The sequence below is a fragment of the Octopus sinensis genome, linkage group LG11, assembly GCF_006345805.1.
Source record: "Octopus sinensis linkage group LG11, ASM634580v1, whole genome shotgun sequence".
NCBI lineage: Eukaryota > Metazoa > Mollusca > Cephalopoda > Octopoda > Octopodidae > Octopus > Octopus sinensis.
This window is the reverse complement of record NC_043007.1, coordinates 25,297,520-25,320,080: the sequence shown is the minus strand read 5'-3', so window position 1 is coordinate 25,320,080 and position 22,561 is coordinate 25,297,520. Positions and strand designations below refer to the sequence as shown.

General features: G+C 40.6%; 1 protein-coding gene across 1 annotated transcript in view; it reads left to right on the top strand.

Annotated features, from left to right (window-relative positions):
• Positions 1–22,561, top strand: part of LOC115217287 (leucine-rich PPR motif-containing protein, mitochondrial) — a 65,349-nt gene that overhangs the window by 423 nt on the left and 42,365 nt on the right. The window contains exons 2-12 of the mRNA XM_029786930.2: positions 3,015–3,187; positions 5,211–5,333; positions 6,440–6,561; positions 10,516–10,574; positions 11,425–11,511; positions 13,146–13,184; positions 14,028–14,115; positions 14,344–14,448; positions 16,370–16,553; positions 20,680–20,717; positions 22,031–22,100. Coding sequence (XP_029642790.1) covers positions 3,015–3,187; positions 5,211–5,333; positions 6,440–6,561; positions 10,516–10,574; positions 11,425–11,511; positions 13,146–13,184; positions 14,028–14,115; positions 14,344–14,448; positions 16,370–16,553; positions 20,680–20,717; positions 22,031–22,100 — 1,088 coding nt within the window. The remainder of the gene's footprint in view (positions 1–3,014; positions 3,188–5,210; positions 5,334–6,439; positions 6,562–10,515; positions 10,575–11,424; positions 11,512–13,145; positions 13,185–14,027; positions 14,116–14,343; positions 14,449–16,369; positions 16,554–20,679; positions 20,718–22,030; positions 22,101–22,561) is intronic.

Below are 22,561 nucleotides of genomic sequence, written 5' to 3'. Positions count from 1 at the left end.
TTGATAAGGGAAAATACGTCCGATTAACATCTTTGCTTTCTCTTCGATTAGCACTTACTAATTATAATATAATTATGATCCTTAATTGTTGTTATTAACAAATACATTTATCACAGGAAATTATTTTTATTTCGCCCTGAATCGATTTTTATGATTTCTCATTCTTCGTTTATATTTTATTAGCTCCCATAGCCTCCCATTTACATCTAAAGAAGAATAAATCTTAATAGATTACATATTAGTTTTATTCTGTATGCTAAAAACCCTTTTAAAATCCGTGACATACAATCTGACCCCTATAACCTTTTACCGTTTTTCCTCTTTCTCTCGTACTTTTTCCAGTTTTGTCAGTCTCCGCATTTTACATTTTTTTTCAAGGTTGATCAAAAAGATGTCCTTTTGTGATTAAAATCTGTTTATTTTGCATAGATATTCTTCTGCCATGTCAAATTATTAGTTGCTTCTTTTTCTTCCATACAACTATTCTCTTAACGCTGTTTGTGTTACTTTGGATTTTATGACGGAATAAAAAATATATGATAAAAAAAAAGAAATTTTTTGGCCTTCACAGACACTCTATTTTATAATATTTAGTATTTTAAAAAAATCCTAAACAAATCTGGTCAATCTTTCGTCTCTAGTAGACCTTTCCGTCGATTTCCGTAAAAAATTTTTTTTTTTTTTACATATGGGCTTGCGGGAACTTTTGAAGTAATGAGAGCGAAAGAGACTAAGAGAAAGCGATTGTATGACGAGGGAAGTTCTTTTGAAGTTACCGTGCATGGGAGCATTGATGTACATGTGTGTGTGTGTGTGTGTGTGTTTGATGGGGTGTGGGAGACAGACAGTATGTTGTGTAATCGACGGAAAGGTCTACTAGAGACGAAAGATCGCCCAAATCTGATATCCATTCTAAGACGGTTCCTCTCTATAAAAAGGACGTGCCTTCCTTTTCAAATTATCTTGTTTAGCTACAGGTCAACTCCGAACTAGCATTCAGCCGCAACCATATCGTCTACTGTGAATGTCTAGAACTACGTTATGTATTTAATGCGACCTTTTCTTTCTTTATTCCCTTTCTTTTCTTTTTCTTTGACACTGTCGGGCTTGAGTGAAACTTGGTTGCTATTTCCAGCAGATCGAACGACCACGTATATGCATCTGAACTTTCCTGTCGTCTCGTGGCAGGCTTCTCATGCATTTAAGATTTAAAATAAAACTAATACCTTATTATAAAACAAAGGATGGGGGATTATCCACGTGGTTACTCAATTTGTTAGAAATAGCCGCTTGACTCCTCTCAAATCATATTTAAGTATATTTAAAAAAGGAAAAACATTTGACAGGAGTCCATTTGTGGTTGTTCATAATGCTAGAAATAACAGCCAAATCTTCCTCAAATTGCACTACCATCTTAAAAGGTAAATGAACCCCATGCACTACGGCCTAAAATCCTTCTGCTGCGGCACTACCTGGAGCGACATGCGAAGCCTGGAAGATGGGTTGCAACGGAATTCCGTTTGTTCCAATGTCATTAGAGTTGCACCTTTCTAGCCAGTCCATCTGGCATTGCCCTCTTCCACTAGGGTCAATTGTTGAGTTCGGAGATCTAGCTTCCTCCGCTTGACCTTCCATTGGTGCTGAGGTCTCTTCCTGGAAATAACCTGTAACCATATACTCCCGCTCCTCTCAAGTCGTTGGAAACTAAACCGGCTCTCCTCTTGGTTCAGATTCTTGGATCTTGGAGGAGGGCGTGAGGGCACTCATCAGAACTAAAGACAAAATCTGTTCAAACAAGGGCACAGGAGCGCTGTCCCTGTCCATCACCACTAAGTTGTTCCTGTGCTTCTGCCATACACAGTCTACTTTCTCCAATAATCTTCTAACCTTTCTGTGGAAGAGTATAGACTTGAAACATCAAAGACTTCTTCCATTTTTGCTGTTTGTTGTTCTTTTATTTAGTGTTTTTTTCTTTTAAAAGTTTTGGACTATGCGCGCACACACACACACGTATTCCTTTTTTTATAGTCTTTTATTCATTTCAGTCATTTGACTATGGCCATGCTGGAGTACCACCTTGAAGAGTATTTTAGTTGAACAAATCACTCCTAGGACTTATTCTTTTAAACCTATTACTTACTCTATCAGTCTCTTTGCTGTACCACTAAGTCACAGGAACATAAACATACCAACACCAGTGATGGGGAGGACAAACACTGATACAGACATACACACACACATACATACATATATATGTATGTATGTGTGATGGGCTTCTTTCAGTTTCCATGTACCAAATCTCACAAGGCTTTAGTTGGCTTGAGGCTATAGTAGAAGACACTTGCCCAAGATGCCATGCAGTGGGACTGAACCTGGAACCATGGGGTTGGGAAGCAAGCTTCTTAGCACGCAGCCATGCCTGTGTCTAAAAAATATGGAACGCTTCATGAATTTGCATGTCGTCACATATTAATCATATTTGTTATAGGTGTGTGTATATGCGTGCATGTATACACAGTGGAGGCGCAATGGCCCAGTGGTTAGGGCAGCGGACTCGCGGTCATAGGATCGCGGTTTCGATTCCTAGACCGAGCGTTGTGAGTGTTTATTGAGCGAAAACACCTAAAAAGTTCCACGAGGCTCCGGCAGGGGATGGTGGTGATCCCTGCTGTACTCTTTCCCCACAACTTTCTCTCACTCTTACTTCCTGTTTCTGTTGTACCTGTATTTCAAGGGGCCGGCCTTGTCACTCTCTGTGTCACGCTGAATATCTCCGAGAACTACGTCAAGGGTGCACATGTCTGTGGAGTGCTCAGCCACTTACATGTTAATTTCACGAGCAGGCTGTTCCGTTGATTCGGATCAACCGGAACCCTCGTCGTCGTAACCGACGGAGTGCTTCCATTCCATTCCATGTATACACACATACACATGCACACATATATATCTCCACACTTGCATATACATATTCCAGTTTTATATATTGTCATTAATCATATTTGTTTTACTTATAGGTGTGCGAGCACCCAGGCTGAAGCTGCTCCCCTTGTCATGAATAATGACTTTGTTCCCACTCGCAGGAATAATACTGAACGACTTATGGTCAGCGTTGAGACTAATCTTTATAGATTTGGTCGAGTGTCTTACAATCAAGTCCGGGACTTCATGGATGAAATCAACAAAGCAGGTACATGCCAAAACATTTTGCTCTTTCACTAATGCTATTTCAGTGTTTGGCTTTTGCCAAGGAAGAGAACCATATTTCAGTATTATCTCAAATCTGTTATGCAATCTTGGGTATTCATCATCATCATCATCATCATCATCGTTTAACGTCCCCTTTCCATGCTAGCATGGGTTGGACGATTTGACTGAGGACTGGCAAACCAGATGGCTGCACCGGACTCCAATCTTGATCTGGCAGAGTTTCTACAGCTCGATGCCCTTCCTATCGCCAACCATTCCAAGAGTGTAGTGGGTGCTTTTTACGTGCCACCAGCATGAGGGCCAGTCAGGCGGTACTGGCAACAGTCGTAGAAAATCGTGTTTTTTTTTTTTTTACGTGTCAGCTGCACACCGGCACAAGTGCCAGTAAGGCAATGCTGCTAACAATCACACTCGAATGATGCTTTTTATGTGCCACCGGCACGAACGCCAGTTAGCTGCTCTGGCAACAATCACGCTCAGATGGTGCTCTTAGTGCTCCATTAGCACGGATGCCAGTCATCGAATTTGCTTTCAATTCCAATTTCACTTGCCTCAACAAGTCTTCGCAAGCAGTGTCCAATGAAGGGAAGGTATGCATAAGTGGGCTGGTTACACCCCTGGCTTAGGATACAAGGTTATGGTCCCACGTTGATTCTAATCCTTGTTTCCACACCTGAAACTTCTCATCTAGTTCTGATAGTGACTCAGCAATTAGAGCAAGGTCGTCAGCATAGAGGAGCTCCCAGGGGCATCCGGTCTTTTCCTGAAAATCCAACCAGTAAAGGGAACCCAATAATAAGCAAACTGGGAAATGATTTGGGCTTTTCACAGTCAGAAAGAAACTTTGCTTTTCATTCTCCTTTACATTTTATCTTTTACTTCTTTTAGCCTTTGGTCTGCAACCATGCTGGGACACCACCTTGAAGGGTCCAAATTGATGCCAGTACTTATTTTTTAAAGTCTGGTTTTTATTCTATTAACCACTTTTGCTGAACCACTAAATTTCAGGGATGTAAACAAACCAACACCAGTTGTCAAGCAGTGCTGTGGTCAAACGCAAAGACACACCCACACACTCGTGCACACGACAATCTTCCATACAGTTTCCATGTACCAAATTCACTCATATGGCATTGGTCAGCCCAAGCACTTGCCCAAGGTACCACATAGTGGGACTGAACCTGAAATCACACGGTCGCAAAGCTAGCATCTTCACCACACAGCCATTCCTGTGAATGATAAAATATTATTATTATTATTATTACCAAGGCAGAATCATTAGCATGAGCAGAATGCTCAGTGGCATTTCATCCATCTGTATGTTGTTTAATTCAAATTCCGCTGGGGTCAACTTTGCCTTTCATTCCTTTGGAGTCAATAAGTACCAGTTGCACACTGGAGTTGCTGTAATTGACTTACACCCTCCCCCCAAAATTCAGGCCCTGTGCCTATAGTAGGAAGGATTATTATTATTATTATTATTATTATTACTAGCTGGCCTGGTGCTGTCAAAAATGACAGCTAATTGTAGTATTTTATATATAAATATGGACAGAAGATAGAATATGGATGGTGATTCAAATTAATACACTTCTGAATGTAATCTAGTGGTTGTATTTTGAGATGTGACGTTGATCCATACTAACATTCACATACTTCCCTTGTACACGCACACACATATACTCACACAGAGTTGAAACACTGTTTGATTTTTCTTTTCAGTGTTGAATGTTCACCATCCCACTTCCATTGCACACACACACACACAAACAAACATTCACATACCTCCCTTTTACATACACACACACATTCTCACACAGTTGAAACGCTAAAGAACCAGACATCTGCTGGGGTAGGGATGGATGCGATTGACCATTCCATGTCATTCCATTTCCTAAAATTTGTAGGTTTTCGTGTAAGTGAGAAATTAATCATATTGTTGCATGAATGTGTATGTGTTAATTACTCAAAAATGTTTAATTGTATTTTGTTGTCTAAAACAGGAACTGTAACATCAGCTCAAGCCCTGTTACTGCTGCGATCCCTCGGTTCCAGTTTGTTCGATGAACATCCAAAATTTCGGTCAGAGACTACCCTGAAAACTTGGGATAAGTTCCAAGAATATGGTAAATTCATTTCACTTCATTTTATATTTCAGTTCTTCTCATCGTGTCGCACTACATTTTTCATTATCATTGTCACCATTAATTGTTACCTATTTCTTTACTACCCACAAGGGGCTAAACACCGAGGGGACAAACAAGGACAGACAAACAGATTAAGTTGATTACATCGACCCCAGTGCGTAACTGGTACTTAATTTATCGACCCCAAAAGGATGAAAGGCGACCTCGGCGGAATTTGAACCCAGAACGTAACAGCAGATGAAGTATGGCTACGCATTTCGCCTGGCGTGCTAACGTTTCTGCCAGTTCACCACCTTATATGCCACCTCTGCCAGCTCGCCGCCTTAATGTCACCATTGTTACCATCACCATCATCATCACTGACATCAATATTACCGTCTTGATTAGGGCAATGAACTGGCAGAATCTTTAACACACTGGGCTAAATGCTTAGCGGCATTTCATCCATCTTTACATTTGAGTTCAGATGCTGCTGGGGTCGACTTTGCCTTTCATCTTTACGGAATGGATAAAACAAGTACCAGTTGAGCACTGGGATCAATGTAATTGACTTACTCCATTCCTTGAAATTGCTGGCCTTGTGCTAAAATTTGAAACAGTATTATCACCTTCATTATTTTCTTTACTGCCTCCACCATTACTAATATCATTATCATTATGATATCAGGTCGACTTTGCCTTTCATCCTTTCGGGGTCGATTAAATAAGTACCAGTTATGCACTGGGATCGATGTAATCAACTTAATCCATTTGTCTGTCCTTGTTTGTCCACTCTGTGTTTAGCCCCTTGTAGGTAGTAAGGAAATAGGTATTTCATCTGCCGTTACATTCTGAGTTCAAATTCTGCCAAGGTCAACTTTACCTTTCATCCTTTCAGGGTTGATAAATTAAGTACCAGTTATGCACTGCGATCGATGTAATCAACTTAATCCATTTGTCTGTCCTTGTATGTCCCCTCTGTGTTTAGCCCCTTTGTGGTCAATAAAGAAATAAGAAACGTGGAGTATAGACTAGGAACAGCAACAATATCAACAAGAAAAGTTGTGGAATACTTTACATACAGGTTTATATTTCTCAATTTACAGGTCTTCAGTTTGACGTCACTCATTATAATGCTTTATTGAGGAACCATCTCCAGAACAATCATTCTTTTGAACCAAGCGAGTTTTTGGCAGTTATGGAAAAAAATCAAATTGAACCAAACCGAGTAAGTTTCTTTCTCTTTTTCTTACTATTTCTGAAAAAATAAACCCCCAAAACAAAAACTAATGATTCCTGATGGTCGATAAATAAAGTACCAGTTTCGCACTGGGTCGATGTAATCGACTTAATCCCTTTGTCTGTCCTTGTTTGTCCCCTCTGTGTTTAGCCCCTTGTGGGTAGTAAAGAAATATATATATACATATACGACAGGCTTCTTTCAGTTTCCGTCTACCAAATCCACTTACAAGGCTTTGGTCAGCTCGAGGCTATAGTAGAAGACACTTGCCCAAGGTGCCACACAGTGGGACTGAACCCGGAACCATGTGGTTGGTAAGCAAGCTACTTACCACACAGCCACTCCTATGCCTATCGTTAACCTTCTGTGAATGAAATTTACCGATGGCTTTTACAGTGAAGAAGAGCTTAGCTTCACAATTACATTTTTCTTTGTCTATTGAAATTCAGTTATTTTTTTTCACAGAGTTGTAGATAACATTTTTATATATCTCACAGTAATAACATCATTTTGTATCTCATAAAACTGGTCCCATCTTCTTCACTGTAAAAGCCATCGGTAAATTTCATTCACAGAAGGTTAATGATAGGCGTTGGAGTGGCTGTGTGGTAAGTAGCTTGCTTACCAACCACATGGTTCCGGGTTCAGTCCCACTGCGTGGCACCTTGGGGCGACCAAAGCCTTGTGAATGGATTTGGTAGACGGAAACTGAAAGAAGCCTGTCGTATATGTATATATATGTGTGTGTATTTGTATGTCTGTGTTTGTCCCCCCAACATCGCTTGACAACAGATGCTGGTGTGTTTATGTCCCCGTTACTTAGTGGTTCGGCAAAAGATATTGATAGAATATGTGCTAGGCTTACAAAGAATAAGTCCTGGGATCAATTTGCTCGACTAAAGGCGGTGCTCCAGCATGGCCGCAGTCAAATGACTGAAACAAGTAATAAAATAGTAAAATAAATAATGAAGATTTTGATATAAGATCACATTTTAGGGGATAGAACATTTTGTTAAAGACAAGATTTCAACCCTTATTTCACTGAGGGACCAATTGTTGTGTCCCTCTTTTTTTACAAATATGCAATGACACGCGTTGTTGTGTGGTTAAGAAGCCTGCTTACCAACCACTTGGTTCTGGGTTCAGTCCACTTTATGGCACTTTGGGCAAGCGTTCTTCTATAGCCCTGGGCCAACCAAAGCTTTGTGACTGGATAAGCCCATCATGTGTGTGTGTGTGTGTGTGTGTGCATATGTTGGTGTCTCTTTGTCTTGACATCCCATGTTAATATTGTTCTATATTTTAAAGATGAGGAATTCTGTACATTATTTACATTAGACAGATATGTGTCCTCATCTTGTTTGTTGTTATCACAACATTTCAGTTGATTTACTCTCCAGCCTTCATCAGATATCCTGGTAGAATTTTGAACCCAACACCAGGTTCTCATTCCTAAGGTATTTTTTGCTGATATTATTATTATTATTATTATTATTATTAAGTGAGAGAGCAGTGCATGCCATCAAAGTGACAATGGGGTAAAATATACGAAGCCCAGTATACCCATCAGACTACCCGTCTGATAAGGGTACACCAGGCACATGCATCACAACCATATGTATGCGACATGGTGATCTCATATCAAGATAAACAGCGCATGATCTTGCAGGTGGGGTCCAGTTAGAATTTTCTTCTGGTCTAGTAACTCATCCCGCTCAAAAGGTCCCTGAATAAGGGTTGTTTAAGGATGTTGAACAAAACACCCATGTTTCCAGAGGTGAATTATTCAAACCCCAAAGAATCCCTCTCAACACATGGCTGTGATGCTCCCCCACTTATTATTATTATTATTATTATTTATTCAAGGCACTGCCTGGAATTGTACTCGGAATCTTGGGGTTAGTAGCTCGTGCTCTTAACCATTACGCTCACAGGCATATAGCATAATAGTTAAGAGCGCAGGCTACTAATCCCAAGATTCTGAGTTCAATTCCTGGCAGTGCCTTGAATAAATAATAATAACATCAGCAAAAAATACCTTAGGAATGAGAACCCAGGATTGAGTTCAAAATTCTATGTAAAAAGCACCATCCAAACATGGCCTTTACCAGCCTCCTCTGGCCCCTGTGCCAGTGGAACGTAAATAGCACCCACTACACTCATGGAGTGGTTGGCATTAGGAAGGGCATCAAGCTGTGGAAGCACTGCCAGATCAGACGGGAGCCTGGTGCAGACCCCAGTTGAACCGTCCAACCCATGCCAGCATGGAAAATGGACGTTAAACGATGATGATGATGACACCTGATGAAGGCTGGAGAGTAAATCAGCTGAAACATTGTGGTAACAACAAACAAGATGAGGACACATATATGTCTAATGAAAATAATCCCATGTTGGTTGTAAACAAGTGTCACTGTTGTACAAGCAGTGTCCTTCGTATCCAAACATCTGTGGAAACATGACAAACCAGTTGGCTTCATTCAGAAAAGATTAATGATAATCAGGATTTTGATATAAGATTGCATTTTAGGGGACAGAACATTATGTTGAAGATAAAGAGTTCGACCCTTATTTCACATGGGGGAAATGTTAGCTTCCTTGCCGGCAGGTGAGGGTTGTCTTGTCTTGAGACAGCATTCATCTGGGGTGGGTTGAGCTGGCTTCATTCATCCTCAATGCTGCATCTCTCACTAACGCCGACCAGACCTGGCGATTTAAGGCTAACGACAGCATGATCTCCAACCAATCCATATTCCAGTGTCGAACGCCGTAGATATGGGGTCCTAAGTTGGGTTCCAGATCAACCTTGACTGTCATTAGCCAGGTTTTTCGTTGTCCACCTCATCGCTTTCGCCAACCCCGAAGGTGAGGGTTGGTGACAGGAAGGGCATCCAGTCATAGAAAATCTGCCCCAGCAGATTCCATTGAACCCTTGTGAACTTGGAAAAGTGAATGTTAAAACAATGATGTTATACTGTTATTATTATAAGACAATCCTCCTATTATCTCAACATAGTTGTACCATAAAGGCAAGCTGGCAGAAACATTAGCATGCCGGGCAAAATGCTTAGCAGTATTTCGTCTGCCACTACATTCTGAGTTCAAATTCCGCCGAGGTCGACTTTGGCTTTCATCCTTTCAGGGTCGATTAAATAAGTACCAGTTATGCACTGGGGTCGATATAATCGACTTAATCCGTTTGTCTGTCCTTGTTTGTCCTCTCTGTGTTTAGCCCCTTGTGGGTAGTAAAGAAATAGGTATTTCGTCTGCCGCTACGTTCTGAGTTCAAATTCCGCCGAGGTCAACTTTGCCTTTCGTCCTTTCGGGGTCAATTAAATAAGTACCAGTTATGCACTGGGGTCGATATAATCAACTTAATCCGTTTGTCTGTCCTTGTTTGTCCTCTCTGTGTTTAGCCCCTTGTGGGTAGTAAAGAAATAGGTATTTCGTCTGCCGCTACATTCTGAGTTCAAATTCCGCCGAGGTCGACTTTGCCTTTCATCCTTTCGGGGTCGATTAAATAAGTACCAGTTATGCACTGGGGTCGATATAATCGACTTAATCCGTTTGTCTGTCCTTGTTTGTCCCCTCTGTGTTTAGCCTTTTGTGGGTAGTAAAGAAATAGGTATTTTGTCTGCTGTTACGTTCTGAGTTCAAATTCCGCCGAGATCGACTTTGCCTTTCATCCTTTCGGGGTCGATTAAATAAGTACCAGTTATGCACTAGGGTCGATATAATCGACTTAACCCATTTGTCTGTCCTTGTTTGTCCTCTCTGTGTTTAGCCCCTTGTGGGCAGTAAAGAAATAGACATCGTTGTACCATGGATACAGGAGCTCTGTAGCCCAAGCTTTGCTTTTGATTTCATTCTGTAGTTAAGGTGACAAGTAGAATGATATCTGTATTGCTACCTAACTGACCTTCTGTTTTTGCTCTGTTCAAGGTAACTTACCAAAACCTAATTTCACAATATTGTGAAATGGGAGACATAGAAGGTGCCAGGTAAGATTTTCTTTCTATCTGTCTGTCTGTCTGTCTCTTTTTTTGCAGTGGTTCTCAACCGTTTTTTTTACTTATGGACCCCTTTGATTCCTATTTTATTCTTCAGGACCTCCATGGCCATTCAGTGTGTATGAAAAAAGAAATTAGCATTCTACTGTATAATTAAATAATAGGAATTGTATGAAAAATATTGTTAAAACGATGACTGTCTTGCCGCATTCTTCACTGCCGATGCATTGATTGGGTTCCTACAGCCAGTCTTTGTCATCACCTGAATCTCCGGCCCCTCCCTTTGGTGCTTCTACAACGGCACTTAAGGTAGTTCGGTCATGAGGCTCAGTATCTAGAGGGTGAGCTGATTCATGATGTCCTCCTCCCACCTCCTCTTCCCAACTGGTGCAAACGCACGGGCGGGCAGCTGAAGACCTGGGCAACGACGATAAAGGAGGACCTCTCCGATCTCTCAGGTCCGCAGGTGGTTGGTCTGCGCAGATGGAACCGCGAATGGCTCACTATCTCCAGTGACCTCACACAGGACCATCGAGCGTGGGCCGCCATGGTTCGTGATGCCGTCAGGACCAGAGAAGAAGCTGGCTCAACCCGCCCTGATTGAACACCGTCACAAGTACAAGTAAGGGTCTGCAAAGTTTGTTAAAGGCAGGCCAGATTGGAAATATTATTTTTATGTCTTGTTGGTCAAAGTGAATGAAAAACAAAAAGCTTCCACTAAGACAGTGAAGAATATATTTTTATTTATTTTAGTATTTTTCTTCCCCTCCCCCTGTTGTATTTGTCCACAGTGAATTGGTTTATTTCCTTAATTATTTCCTTTTCTTTCACACATTGACAGTAAAATCCTTGAACACATGAAGAGTTCTGATTTGCCAATTGGAGAACAAGTATTTAATTCTTTGATCACTGGACATTTCCGCGCTGGGTAAGTTGTCACTCTGCTTTTGTATGAGGGAACAGTTTAACAGGGCATTACCACTTTAACTAGGCTTCTCTACTTCAATGAGATGTTGCATTGCAAGCAGGGACCATCTTTTCACAAGAGAGCTGTTGTTATTTTTATTTTAATAAGTTACAGTTACATCACATTTTGAAAGGTGCCAATGCATCCCACGATAGTACCTTTCTGCAGTCGGAAAAAACTTCTCATTGTCCAAACACTGTTGCCATGGATACAAGGGCTTTGAAGACCAAATGCTGCAGGGATCTTTCCTGACACTTATTGAACTCACTAGTAAATGGTGCCAGGGTTTCAAATTCACTCTTCAAAGTCCAATATTGATCCATAAGGGGGTAACAAAGGCTGAAACGATATATTGTCATACATCTATTGCATTAGACATTATAAACACAAATTCGAGGCAGTAAAGTCTAATAGGGTCTTTAACATGATTTGAATTGCATATCTATTGCTTGTTATGTAAGAATTAGCAACAGGGAAACTATCTGGTTGCAGAACATCTACTTCAATAAATTTTGCAAAGATGAAGAAACAGATATTTAACTCTTTTGTTACCATATTTCTGTTGAGATGCTCTGTTTCTTTTAATTAATTTTAAATATAACAAAAAAATTTAGTAAAATAACTTCGTTATCATTAAGCTAGTGTTAGGAACATAAATTGTGAGTAAGGTTTGGTGGAAGATTTTAATTCAGAACTTTTGAAAATATGACATTTGTACTAGAGAGCCTGAGGCGGTTTCAGCAGAGTTGGTATCAAAAGGGTTAAATATTGTTGGTGTGTGTGTGTTGGTGTTAAGAAGGCTGTCTAGCCATAGCGACCATGCCAAGACAGACAAAAGGAATGCAGTGTAGCTCTCCACCAACATGAAAAATGGATGTTAAGTGATGGTTGTGATGATGATGACAGTTGAATGTCTGTCAGTAAGGCAGCAAGCTGGCAGAAACGTTAGCACGCCGGGCGAAATGCGTAGCCGTATTTCATCTACTGTTACGTTCTCAGTTCAAATTCCGCCGAGGTTGACTTTGCCTTTCATCCTTTCGGAGTCGATAAATTAAGTACCAGTTACGCACTGGGGTCGATGTAATCGACTTTAATCCCTTGGTCTGTTCTTTGTCCCCTCTATGTTTAGCCCCTTGTGGGTAGTAAAGAAATAGGTATTTCGTCTGCCCCTACATTCTGAGTTCAAATTCCACTGAGGTCGACTTTGCCTTTCATCCTTTCAGGGTCGATAAATTAAGTACCAGTTACGCACTGGGGTCGATATAATCGACTTTAATCCATTTGTCTGTCCTTCTTTGTCCCCTCTGTGTTTAACCCCTTGTGGGCAATAAAGAAATAAGTTGAATGCCTGTCAGTAGGATACTCTCTCTCTCGTGCTGATGCTACATGGGGAAACTCTACCTGGATACTAGACCTGCTAGAAAGAGCAGCCAAATCTCTCTCAAATCACACACATGTGCTTTAATAAAAAATGTGATTATGCCTGAGTAAAATCTGAGCTAGATAGAGTTGGAATGCTTTTGATGTTGCAATGGTTTGCATGTTCAGAGCCTATGCTTTTCTTGATGTCTCTTCTTTTATTTCTCTCCATCCAGGGATCCTGAAAGTGCCAAAGAAATTTTGAATGTCATGAAGTAAGTTGAACCCTTTTATTATTTTCATTTACTTTTCGTACGAAGCAGCAAGTTGGGAGGTGGGGGCTAAGTCAATTACATCAACCCCTGTGTTCAAGTGCTACTTAGTTTATTGATCCCAAAGGGATGAAAGAGAAAGTCGACCATGATGGAACTCAGAATGTTATGGCAGATGAATTACTACTAACCATTAGCCTGGTGTACTAATGATTCTGCCACCTTAAATTGGTGTATATATATATTCGAAATCGAATTGAACCAGCCAGGATCCCTGGTCTGGTGGTACGTAAAAAGCACTATCCGACTCGTGGCTGATGCCAGCGCCACCTCCACTGGCTTCCGTGCCGGTGGCACGTAAAATACACCAATCCGACCGTACGACAGGCACCCATGCCAACCCCCTTTGCTTGCGAAGACATGTTGGGGCAATCGAAATCGAATTGAACCAGCCAGGATCCCTGGTCTGGTGGTACGTAAAAAGCACTATCCGACTCGTGGCCGATGCCAGCACTGCCTCGACTGGCTTCCGTGCCGGTGGCACATAAAATACACCAATCCCACCGTGGCCATTGCCAGCCTCGCCTGGCACCTGTGCAGGTGGCACGTAAAAAGCACCCACTACACTCACAGAGTGGTTGGCGTTAGGAAGGGCATCCAGCTGTAGAAACATTGCCAGATAAGGCTGGAGCCTGGTGCAGCCTTCTGGCTACCCAGATCCTTGGTTGAACCGTCCAACCCATGCTAGCATGGAGAACGGACGTTAAACGATGATGATGATGATGATGATGATATATATCTATATATATATTATGTGACAACTTATCTTAATTTTTTAATCTTCAGAACTGCTGGATTGGAACCAAGTTGTGATACCTACGTTGCTCTTGCTTGTGGTTACATTGAACAAGGCCAAGGAGAACATGTTGAGAAAGTAAGACTATTTTGTAATTTGATCGTTTTTTTTTTTGTTTCATCTTGTTGTCATTGTCGCCGCCACCACAACCTCCTCCTCCTGGCCCTCTAATGACCCTATCAATAATTGTGATTTCTCTTCCTTTTAATTTAAAAAAAATTTTCCAACGTTGTTTTATAATAATAGTGATAATCCTCCAATTTTTCGATTTTTTTTGTTATGAAATATTTCTATTATGTTTTGTAGATTCTGCAAGAAGCTGAGGATGATGGAATTCTTGTCCGTCCTTTTGTCCTTCTGAGGTTAATCTTTGAAATGGCTCAAAACAATCAGCAAGAAATGGCATCAAAGGTCAGTTACACCTATGTATCAATGTGTTGTGGTTCCACTGTTTTCACAGGTGTTCCAGCAATAACCATCCTGGCATTTCACTAATAACTATCTTGTCATCATTCTGAATGCCTTACTTCCCTGGGCATGGATACATTGAAACTCCGACGTCTGGCAGCTGACCTGGCAGACACCCATAAAATTATTAGCCATCTTACCAACAATAACTCTGAGCACCTTTTCAAACTCCACCTGTCTAACACCCATGGACATGTTTACAAAGTCAGAAAACAGCACAGCTCCCATGACTTCAGGAAACATTTTTTCACGCTAAGAGTTGCTGAAGCATGGAACAAACTGTTGTTAGTTGTTGGAGCACTGCATCCTTCAAAACTCCCATGCTTTCTGAGATTCACCAACACTACACCTGATTTTCTCCCCTCCATACACATGCAAGCATGTATCTGACTCATACACTGTTCACTTTCCAGACATTTGTACATTACTGCATATGCTTTATACGCACTTTTGACAAGTTGTGGTGCACCTGAGCACTGTATACAATAATTTCATTATATTATAATATAATATATATTATATTATCATCAGTCTGTTTTTCATACTTGCATGGTTTCCATGGCTGGGTACTTTACAGTTTGTATTAGGTTCTTTTTACTTGCCGCTAGCACAAATGAGATTGCCAGGTAACTTGCAAAACAAAACAAGAAGGGAAACAGGAAACTGTTCCCTTGATTAAGTAGTGGGAGTATTTGAGAGGATGGAAGCAGCTTTCTGCCAAGTATCGAGGGACTAACGTATGGTAGGGGGACAAGCACAGGTTACTTGTTTTAGAGGAGACATATGGCTACCCTGCTTCATATAATGATAGGTGGGAGTAGCTGGGAAGAAAAAGAAGATAAAAATTATGGTGATATGGTTCCAGAACAAACTCATTGGTATATTGGCAGGGTCAAGGCGGCGAGGTGGCAGAAACGTTAGCATGCCGGGAGAAATGCTTAGCGGTATTTTGTCTGCTGTTACGTTCTGACTTCAAATTCCACCGAGGTCGACTTTGCCTTTCATCCTTTCGGAGTCGATAAATTAAGTACCAGTTACGCACTGGGGTTGATATAATCGACTTAATCCGTTTGTTTGTCCTCTCTGTGTTTAGCCCCTTGTGGGTAGTAAAGAAAGAGGTATATTGGCAGGGTCAGTAGAGCATTGGTTAGAATGCTTTGTAGTATTGTTTCCAAATCTCTGCAACCTAAGTTCAAATTCAGCCAAAATCAACTTGGCATTTCATCCTTTTAGAGTCAGTAAAGAAAAAGTATCAATCCAGAGCAGTGGATTTGTGGAGTTATTAGAAGGATGAGAAGGTTGCTTTCTGGTGTGTGTTTTGGCTCTTTGCATTCTGACAGAAGCACTGCACTGCCAGTCGTGTCACATTGGCCCAAGTCAACAGACTTTCCCTTGGATATACTTCAAATGGCATGAAGAAGGGACGCTAGAGTGTATGAGCAACTGCCAGTCTTCCATGAAACCTTTTGCTTTGGCCTGTGTGTACAAGTGAAGAACTGTGGTCAATATGAACAGAGACCCTAGTCTTCTTTTTCTGACATATTATCTCCAGGCGTGGCTGTGTGGTTGAGATGTTTGCTTCCCAACTACATGGTTTCAGGTTCAGTCCCACTGCATGGCACCTAGGACAAGTGTCTTCTTCTATAGCCTCAGACCAATCAAAGCCAACGTGAATAGTAGTGGTCTCTATTGAATGGTTGTATTCACTTGTTAGTACTGTTTGGGAGTTACTTCCCTTCTGCAGCCTTAAATACCACATTCAGTTATAATAATTGATGCAGAATATTGTTTTAAGTTTATTTTAATTGATGTTCTTTGTGTTTCCTGTATTTAATTATTTATTTATTATTTATTTTTTGTTAAGCTTATACCAAAACTGTCATCATTCCGAAGCTGGAACCAAGATGCTATTTCTTGGATCAACCAATTGATCTGTTTTGGCCATGACCAAATAGCTTTTGAAGTTTTCACTGCGATGCCCAAACCACTCCAAAAGGATGACCATGAGTTACAACTCGGCCGTTTCTTCATTCGTGCTCTTGTGAAAAGTGAGGTGGTACGTATAACCTTTCTTGTTTACAATGTGTAATCCCAGTTTTAGAATAGATACAGCTTGTGCAAGGTAATTATGAACAGGTGTGGCTGTGTGATAAGAAGCTTGCTTCCCAACTACATGGTTCCAGGTTCAGTCCTACTGTAGCCTGTGACTATTTCTGCTTTGAATGGCATTGTAGGGTAAGTGTGAAAGGCTGGATTGTGTCAGTTTGAATATAAAACTGGTAGAATATTTGGGCCTGATGGTAGTCTTTATAATGAGTTGTTGGGGTTGTTAGTTTGTCTTCCTCTTAATGGTACTTTAGGTGTAGTAGCCCATCGGTTTAAATCAGGAGAGCTAGGAAGATCAAATGATTGTGAAAATTCTTAATCAACTGCTCCTGGATCGCAAGAGCCGTATGAGATGGGGACAGTGACCCTTTTCGTGCTTTTGATTGTGGCATATAATGCTGAAAGCAATGTTATCCCCCTCAGATTTCAATTAAATTGGTCAAGGTATTGCTCCTGGTCTTTAAACTAAAATGTGGTAAAGATAGATAATAATAAATGAGTAAAAGAAATGAAAATATACATTGAATCATCTTTTTATCTGTTTGAATGCCCATTTTTGTTCAGCAGCTGGTCACTCTCTCACTCTACAATCAGTCACACTGTCTATGACTGGTCACTCTCTCACACTCCCACAACCAGTCACTCTACAGCAGATCACACACTCACTCTACAACCAGCCACCCTCTCATTCTACTGTCAGTCGCTATCACTCTACAACTGGTCATTCTGTCACTCTTCAACCAGTCAGCTTTTCACTCTATAACCAGTCACCCTCTCTCTCTCTACAAGCAATCACCCTCTCCTACAACTGGTCAATCTGTACTCTACAACCAGTCACTCTTTCACTCTACAAGCAATCACCCTCTCCTTCTGTTTTGGCCATGGTCAATCTGCTCTCTACAACCAGCCACCCTCTCATTCTACTGTCAGTCGCTATCACTCTACAACTGGTCATTCTGTCATTCTTCAACCAGTCACCTTTTCACTCTACGGCCAGTCACTCTACAACCAGACGCCATCTCATTCTATTGCCAGTCGCTATCACTCTACAACTGGTCATTCTGTCACTCCTCAACCGGTCACCTTTTCACTCTATGGCCAGTCACTTTCTCACTCTATAACCAGTCACCCTCTCACTCTACAAGCAGTCACTCACTTTACAAGAAGACACTTGCTCTATGACCAGTTGCACTCACTCTCTCTACAAGCAGTCACTTACTCTACAACTGGCAAGCTCCTCTATGAGCAGTCACTCTCACTCAACTTTGTTTTATATTTCAGTCAGTGGACAAAGTGTGTGAGTATGTGGACAGGATGAGAAATGAAGGCTGGAACAAGGACGATCTGTGTTTTCCCACACAGATGGCATATATTTACAATAAGACAGGTAAGGACCGAGTTATTATTGAATATATGTTTACAGTAAGGAAAGTAATTGTTGAACATGCAGACTCTTCATTCAGCTACATGTCATCATGTATTGTTCCTGCTTCAGTTTTGTACAAATAGTTGTAGTGTCTTTCAGATAAATCTTGCATATGTGCAGGTGGCACGTAAAAAGCACCCACTACCCTCGCAGAGTGGTTGGCGTTAGGAAGGGCATCCAGCTGTAGAAACTCTGCCAGATCAGACTGGAGCCTGGTGCAGTCCTTGGCTTCCCAGACCCCGGTCGAACCGTCCAACCCGTGCTAGCACGGAAAACGGACGTTAAACGATGATGATGATGTCTTATCATACACACACACACACACACACACACTCTCTTTCTCTCTGTTTTTCTCTCTTGTACTTAGAACTTTTATTTATGCTTGAGCCTAAAGTTAGAGGCTCATAACTCTTACATGGTTCATATTTTACATCCATATTAAAAATGTATTAAGATTTTTATTATATTATTTGATTCAGTTAATATTGATTTCAATTTTTGGCACAAGACCTGCAAGTTTAGGTGTAAGGGGATAAGTCAATTCCATTGACCCCCAGTGTTGAATTGGTACTTATTTTATCGACCCCAGAGGGATAAAAGGTAAAGTTGACCTCGGCAGAATTTGAACTCAAAACGTAAAGAAAAATGAAATGTCACTAAGCATTTTGTCTGGTATGCTAACAATTTTTATTTTTTTATTGCCCACAAGGAGCTAAACATAGAGGGGATGAACAAAGAGATTAAGTCGATTACATCGACCCCAGTGCGTAACTGGTACTTAATTTATCGACCCCGAAAGGATGAAAGGCAAAGTCGACCTCGGCGGAATTTGGACTCAGAACGTAGCGGCAGATGAAATACCTATTTCTTTACTGCCCACAAGGGGCTACACATAGAGGGGACAAACAAGGACAGACAAATAGATTAAGTCGATTGAGCCTGGTGCAGCCTTCTGGCTTCCCAGATCCCCGGTCGAACCGTCCAACCCATGCTAGCATGGAGAAGGGACATCAAACGATGATGATGATGATGATATTGACCCCAGTGCGTAACTGGCATTTAATTTATTGACCCCGAAAGGATGAAAGGCAAAGTTGACCTCAGCGGAATTTGGACTCAGAACGTAGCGGCAGATGAAATACCTATTTCTTTACTACCCACAAAGGGCTACACACAGAAGGGATAGACAAACGGATTAAGTTGATTATATCGACTCCAGTGCATAACTGGTACTTATTTAATCGACCCCGAAAGGATGAAAGGCAGAGTTGACCTTGGCGTAATTTGAACTCAGAATGTAGCAGCAGATGAAATACAACTAAGCATTTCGCCTGGCATGCTAACGTTTCTGCCAGCTTGATGCTTTTGCTTTAGGTAATATAAGTTCCTAATGTATGTGTAGATATCCAATCACACACACAAACACATGTGCAAACCTTATATTATTTAAGGCGGTGAGCTGGCAGAAACGTTAGCACGCCGGGTGAAATGCGTAGCCGTATTTTGTCTGCCGTTACGTTCCAAGTTCAAATTCCGCCGAGGTCGACTTTGCCTTTCATCCTTTCGGAGTTGATAAATTAAGTACCAGTTATGCACTGGGGGTCGATGTAATCGACTTAATCCCTTTGTCTGTCCTTGTTTGTCCCCTCTGTGTTTAGCCCCTTTTGGGTAGTAAAGAAATAAGTATTTCGTCTGCCACTACGTTCTGAGTTCAAATTCCGCCGAGGTCGACTTTGCCTTTCATCCTTTCGGGGTTGATAAATTAAGTACCAGTTACGCACTGGGGGTCGATGTAATCGACTTAATCCCTTTGTCTGTCCTTGTTTGTCCCCTCTGTGTTTAGCCCCTTGTGGGTAGTAAAGAAATATATATGTATGTGTGTATATATGCATTTGTACGAACCAGCCATCATCATTATCCTTTAACGTCGCTTTCTCCATGCTGTCATCCATCCATCTGTCTATTTATTTACATATCCTTTCTTGAGGAACCCCCTTATACTTACATAGTCACTGGCACAAATCCACTACGAACCACAAATATTTATGTACTCACCACACATGGACACAACAACAATACACTGCATTCATACACATTATTTGATTGGTTAAATGAGCAATGATGTCATATCATATGATACACAAACATCTCTCAGTCACATTTGAAAGAAAAATCTCAGTGACAAAAAAATAATCTCTCCTACAATTATATTATCATTTTGTTCCTGTTCAGTTATAGATGGTTTTAGTTACTTCCTCAACTATGAAGATTGACTCATAAAAACAAGTATTTTTATTTACATTTGATGGATAGTTGTCTTCATCTTCTTTGTTGTTAACACAACGTTTCAGCATATGGCATAGTGGTTAAGAGCGCGGGCTACTAACCCAAGATTCCGAGTTCGATTCCAGACAGTGACCTGAATAATAATAATAACATTGAAAAATACCTTAGGAATGAGAACCCAGGTTCAAAATTTCCCCAAGACACCTGATGAAGGCTGGAGGTTATATCAGTCGAATTGTTGTGTTAACAACAAACATGATGAGGACAAATATCCATCAGATGCAAATAATGTACATAATTCCTCATCTCTTAAATATAGAACTGAAGTACTTTGTTTATTTTTGTTTTATTTCTAGATTTTGCTTTGGAGTTAATCAATAGAATAGCAGCTGAGGTAAGTGAAAAGCATTCCTTTATTTTATTTTTATAACCTGCATCTTTAGTGCCTTGTAAGTGCTTCATATTAAATCTTTTGTGACCATATTTTTTAATGAAATGTTTACTTAAATTCTTTGGTAAAATAATGAAGAATTTAGAAAGAATTAGTAAAATAATTCTTTATAGGTGCAGGAATTGGCTGTGTATTGGGAAGTTTTCTTCCCGAGTTCAGTCCTACTGCATGGCATCGTGGACAGGTGTGTTCTATTATAGCTTTGGGCCAACCAAGGTCTTGTGAGTGGATTTGGTTGATGGAGATAGAAAGAAGCCCGTCATATATATATATATATATATTATAATAATAATAATAAAGGATAAAAGCAATTAATTAATTAATAATTTTACCAAGTAGTTCGGTATGTTAAAAGAACCATTATCGGTAAACTTATACAAAAATTCTATAATTATGAGTGTAATTATAATTAGGGTTCAGCAAAATTTGCTTCACCACATACCGAAATTTAGAATAGCAGTTAAAAACTACTATTTCTAAATTTCGGTATGTGGTGAAGCAAATTTTGCTAAACCCTAATTATAATTATACTCATAATTATAGGATGTTTATATATATATATATATATATATATAAGCAACAAGGACATCCAGAGGTAAAGCAGTACGATCGTTTCATGCGACTCCATTTAATTGAACAATGCAATCATTTCATTACATCAATTTAAAATGTAGAGCAATCTTCAGCTGCACAAAGACATAGAATTTAATTAAATTAGAACAAATGGACACTGAAGTAGAAACAACATGTCATCCTAACAAGACGTCTGCTTTGGCTGGGTCATGCTCTCCGTCGTCAACCAGGAGAATTCATCTACGAAGCAATTTCCACAGCTCCTCTTCAGGGTTGGCAAAAGCGATGTGGTGGACAACGAAAAACTTGGTTGATGACAGTCAAGGCTGATCTGGAACCCAACCTAGGCCCCCAAATCTACAGCGTTTGCTGCTGGAATAAGGAGTGGTTGGAGATCACGTGGTCGTTAGCCTCAAATTGCCAGGTCTGGTCGGCGTTTGTGAGAGATGCAGCATTGAGGATTAATGAAGCCAGCTCAACCCACCCCGGGTGAATGCTGTAAGAAGACAAGAAGAAGAAACATCTTTCCACACAACCATTATCATTAAGGACATAAATTCTGATAAAAAGAACAAGGGAGACATTTAGATGTATTAGGGATCCATTTGTTTCTATGCTTTCTACCAGTATAAGGACCCCTCTTGATATGGTTGCTTTATATGTTTTTTCCTTTTTCTACACAGAACATTCCAGTGAGGAAACACTTCTTTTGGCCAGCATTCTGTCAATTTTCAGAAAGTAACAATAAGGAAGGTAAGGTGTTTAGCTAAGCATAATTTGTTTTTTGTTGTATGTATATTACACCATCCAGCCAGCCATCCATACATACATACATGCATGCAGATTACTCTTTACTCTTTTTACTTGCTTCAGTCATTTGACTGTGGCCATGCTGGAGCACCGCCTTTAGTCGAGCAAATCGATCCCAGGACTTATTCTTTGTAAGCCTAGTACTTATTCTATCGGTCTCTTTTGCCGAACCGGTAAGTTACGGGGACGTAAACACACCAGCATCGGTTGTCAAGCGATATTGGGCGGACAAACACAGATACACATACACACACACACACACACACACACAAAGGAGCAGTATCTGGTAAATATGGAGGGTGGAGTAACACATCCTAGCCGAGCTACAGCAATTTTTGTCTGATTCCCAAAGCATCAAGTGCCGAAAATGAACTTTCTTATCTTCCATTTTAAAGGGTTACAGA